Raw genomic sequence first — 2,805 nt, forward strand, 5'->3', positions numbered from 1 at the left:
GGGGGCCTTTGCCAGAAAAAACCCCGCACGGCCACGCCAGTGAGTTGTGCCGTAGACCAAAGGACGAGGGGGTTCTGCGGAAATATTCTACTTGGGGTCTCAGAGGAAGGAACCGCGAAAGGGGGAAGACGCAGTTCGGTGCGTCAGTTGCAGGCCAGGCTCGTTTCTTTTCCCCCATCGAAGAGAGCGGCGCTGCCCAGCCAGAGCTGACCTTAGAATGTGAGGGGGACAAAAGGTCTCTGAAAGACGCGGCACTTCCTCAGGATGGAATGACCGGCGGCTGAAAGGAAGGGGGGTTCCAGTGTAAGGGATGAGCACCCCAGGGAAAGGGAACACTTACCAGGTAAACCGGGCAGGGGGTGGGGGAAGTATAATGACAAAGAGATTCAGCTCAAGCCCAGGTTCCATTTTTTCTTTTCCTAGAGTGCTCGCGATGTCCTGCTGGCTGGGCCCTTGCAGGTCCTTGCGGTTTGGAGAGGGGGCTGAGGGATGGCGGAGGGGGCTATGTTGGAACACTTCCCAGCTGGTCCCAGTGGCGGGTACCACTGGTCTCAACAGTAGAGGGTAACCGAATGCCAAGTTGCATCAAGATCCTGGTGGCTTCTGCTGGGCCAGCGCAGGAAGAGGTGGTGGGGGGAAGGCTACGTCAGGCACACACGGCCACGTCCAAGTTCAGGCTTCGGCAGTCTTCTATTTCTTGGACGCAGACACTGTCTGGGATGCAGACGCAGCCTTGGACGCGGGGTCGCAGAGCTGGGCGCGCATCTCCCGCAGCTGCGTGTTCAGCTCCTCCAGGGCGTCCTGCCGCGGCACCTCCTGCACCTGCGCCTGCAGTGTCTCGAGCGCCAGCGCCAGGTGGCCCACCTCGTCCCGCAGCGCGTCCCAGGCAGCGCGCTGCTCCTCCTCCTTGTGGCGCTGCTGCGTCTGGTGGCGCCAGTACTCCAGCACCAGGCAGCCGCCGCCTACGATGAAGATGGTGGCTTCACCCAGCAGCTCGGCGCCCAGCTCCGCAGCCGCCTCCTCGTTCAGCGGTTTGATGACTGTGCCCCGGAAGCCCATGATGCGCATCTTGGTCCGCATCTCCACCCAGTGGTACACTGCAGGGGAAGACAGGGGTCAGGCCACGCTCTGGGAGCCCCCTGCAAACCCCACCCCTCCGGGCTTCGGTGTCCCAGTGTCCCACTCGGAACGAGGGCGTCGAGGCTTTAAACAAGATCTGTGCCCGGACTCACCCAGGAAATGCAAAGTCACCGCCGGCCTGGGTGACCCGAGGGCATCTTTTAAAAGCACTAGAAGATTCTGGCAAGCAGCTGGGGAAGAGAAACACTGTCCCAGAGGGGAGCTCCTCAGACTGGGGCGCGCCCCTGGAGGGTCACCCGGAGCTCCCGGGCCAAAGTTAATGGAAGGCGTAAAGGTTCAATTGCCAGATGCTTAGCTCCTTCTGCTAGTCCCTGAAGTCAGAGCCACCAGGCCATCCTCCCCTGGCACTGTCGCCTCACCCGCATCCCAGGAGAAAGGCCAGCCCTCTTACTTTCCTTTTTTTCCCAAAAGGGAAAGCCTTGCTGAAATGATTTATTAAGTTTGTTTCTAGATTCTTTGCTTATTTATGTATACAGTCATACCACCCATCAATAATCAGTCTTACTTCTTCTTTTTCAATCTTTGTGCTGTTATTTAATTATTTGCCTTATTGCACTGGCTACAACCTCCAATACTGTATCTTTGTCTTATTCCCAACATTGGGAGAAAGTGCTCATTTTAACCTTTAAGTATAAATATGATGTTAGCTGAACCTTTTTGGTAAGGTATCCTTTGTCCAATTAAAGAAGCTTCCTTTTATTCCTAGTCTGTAGCAGGCTTTTATCATGAACAGGCATTGAATTTTATCAACTGCTTTTCCTATATATTTTTTCTCCTTTATACTATTCCTGTAGTGAATTATATTAATGTTCAAATGTTAAACAAACCTTGCAGTCATAGAATAAATTCTGTAAGTTCCACTAGATCGTGATATATTATCCCTCTTATATACTGCTGGATTCTGTGTGCTAATATTTTTGTTTACAATACTTGAATCCATCTTCATGAGAGATCTTGGCCTATAACAGAGGTAAGGGCTGAAAAGGGGTAGAATGTTCTGTGGCTGTCTCTTTAAAATCCCCCCACTCTTTTTTTGGGAATTAAAACCTGCATCCCTGCCCAAGGCCAGTCATCAGAGAGGCTGGGGAGTGTTCTTTGTTCTTTGTATCACAGAAGATGGCTCAATGGAATTGTCCCCACAGAGGGCAGAGGTCACGAGATTGTCTTCCCCGGAGATGCTATAGTTAAACAGCAATAGCCAGAAGCTTCAAATTCCCTTTAAAAGCTCTGTATTTCTGTTTAAAGGGAGGATGGTGTTACTTTAAGACGAGAGTCTGCCGTCCTCCTCATTTGCCAGCAAATTAATAAACTTCTCTTTCCTTTTCTTCAAACTGCTTGTCCTCTTTTGGCTATGGGGACAAGTACTGAATTTTTGATAATAGAAATGACTGTCAGGTACTGAACTCATAAAACAAATAAGGAAGTGTTCCCACTTTCCCTATTACTTAAAAGAGTTTGGGTGATGGTATTATCTCTTTCTTAAATGTTTGGAGGAATTTGCCCGTGAAGCCAGTCGGGGCTGTAGTTTTCCTTGTGGGAAGGTTTTTAATTGTGGATTTGATGTCTGTAACAAATATAGGACTATTCAGACTGTTTCTTCTTGTGTTGATATTGTTAAGTTCTGTTTTCAAAGGGAGCTGTCCATTTTTTTTTTTTTTTTTTTTT

At 50.1% G+C, this 2,805-nt stretch overlaps 1 protein-coding gene across 1 annotated transcript in view; it reads right to left on the reverse strand.

The window, feature by feature from the left end:
- Nucleotides 1–6: 6 nt before the first annotated feature.
- The window catches only part of LOC105817571 (optic atrophy 3 protein), a 42,488-nt gene continuing 39,689 nt past the window's right edge, over nucleotides 7–2,805 (reverse strand). The window contains exon 2 of the mRNA XM_012653294.1: nucleotides 7–1,097. Coding sequence (XP_012508748.1) covers nucleotides 691–1,097 — 407 coding nt within the window. The 3' untranslated portion in view covers nucleotides 7–690. The remainder of the gene's footprint in view (nucleotides 1,098–2,805) is intronic.

This window comes from Propithecus coquereli, unplaced genomic scaffold (assembly GCF_000956105.1).
Source record: "Propithecus coquereli isolate 6110/MARCELLA unplaced genomic scaffold, Pcoq_1.0 Scaffold42, whole genome shotgun sequence".
In the NCBI taxonomy this organism is placed as follows: domain Eukaryota; kingdom Metazoa; phylum Chordata; class Mammalia; order Primates; family Indriidae; genus Propithecus; species Propithecus coquereli.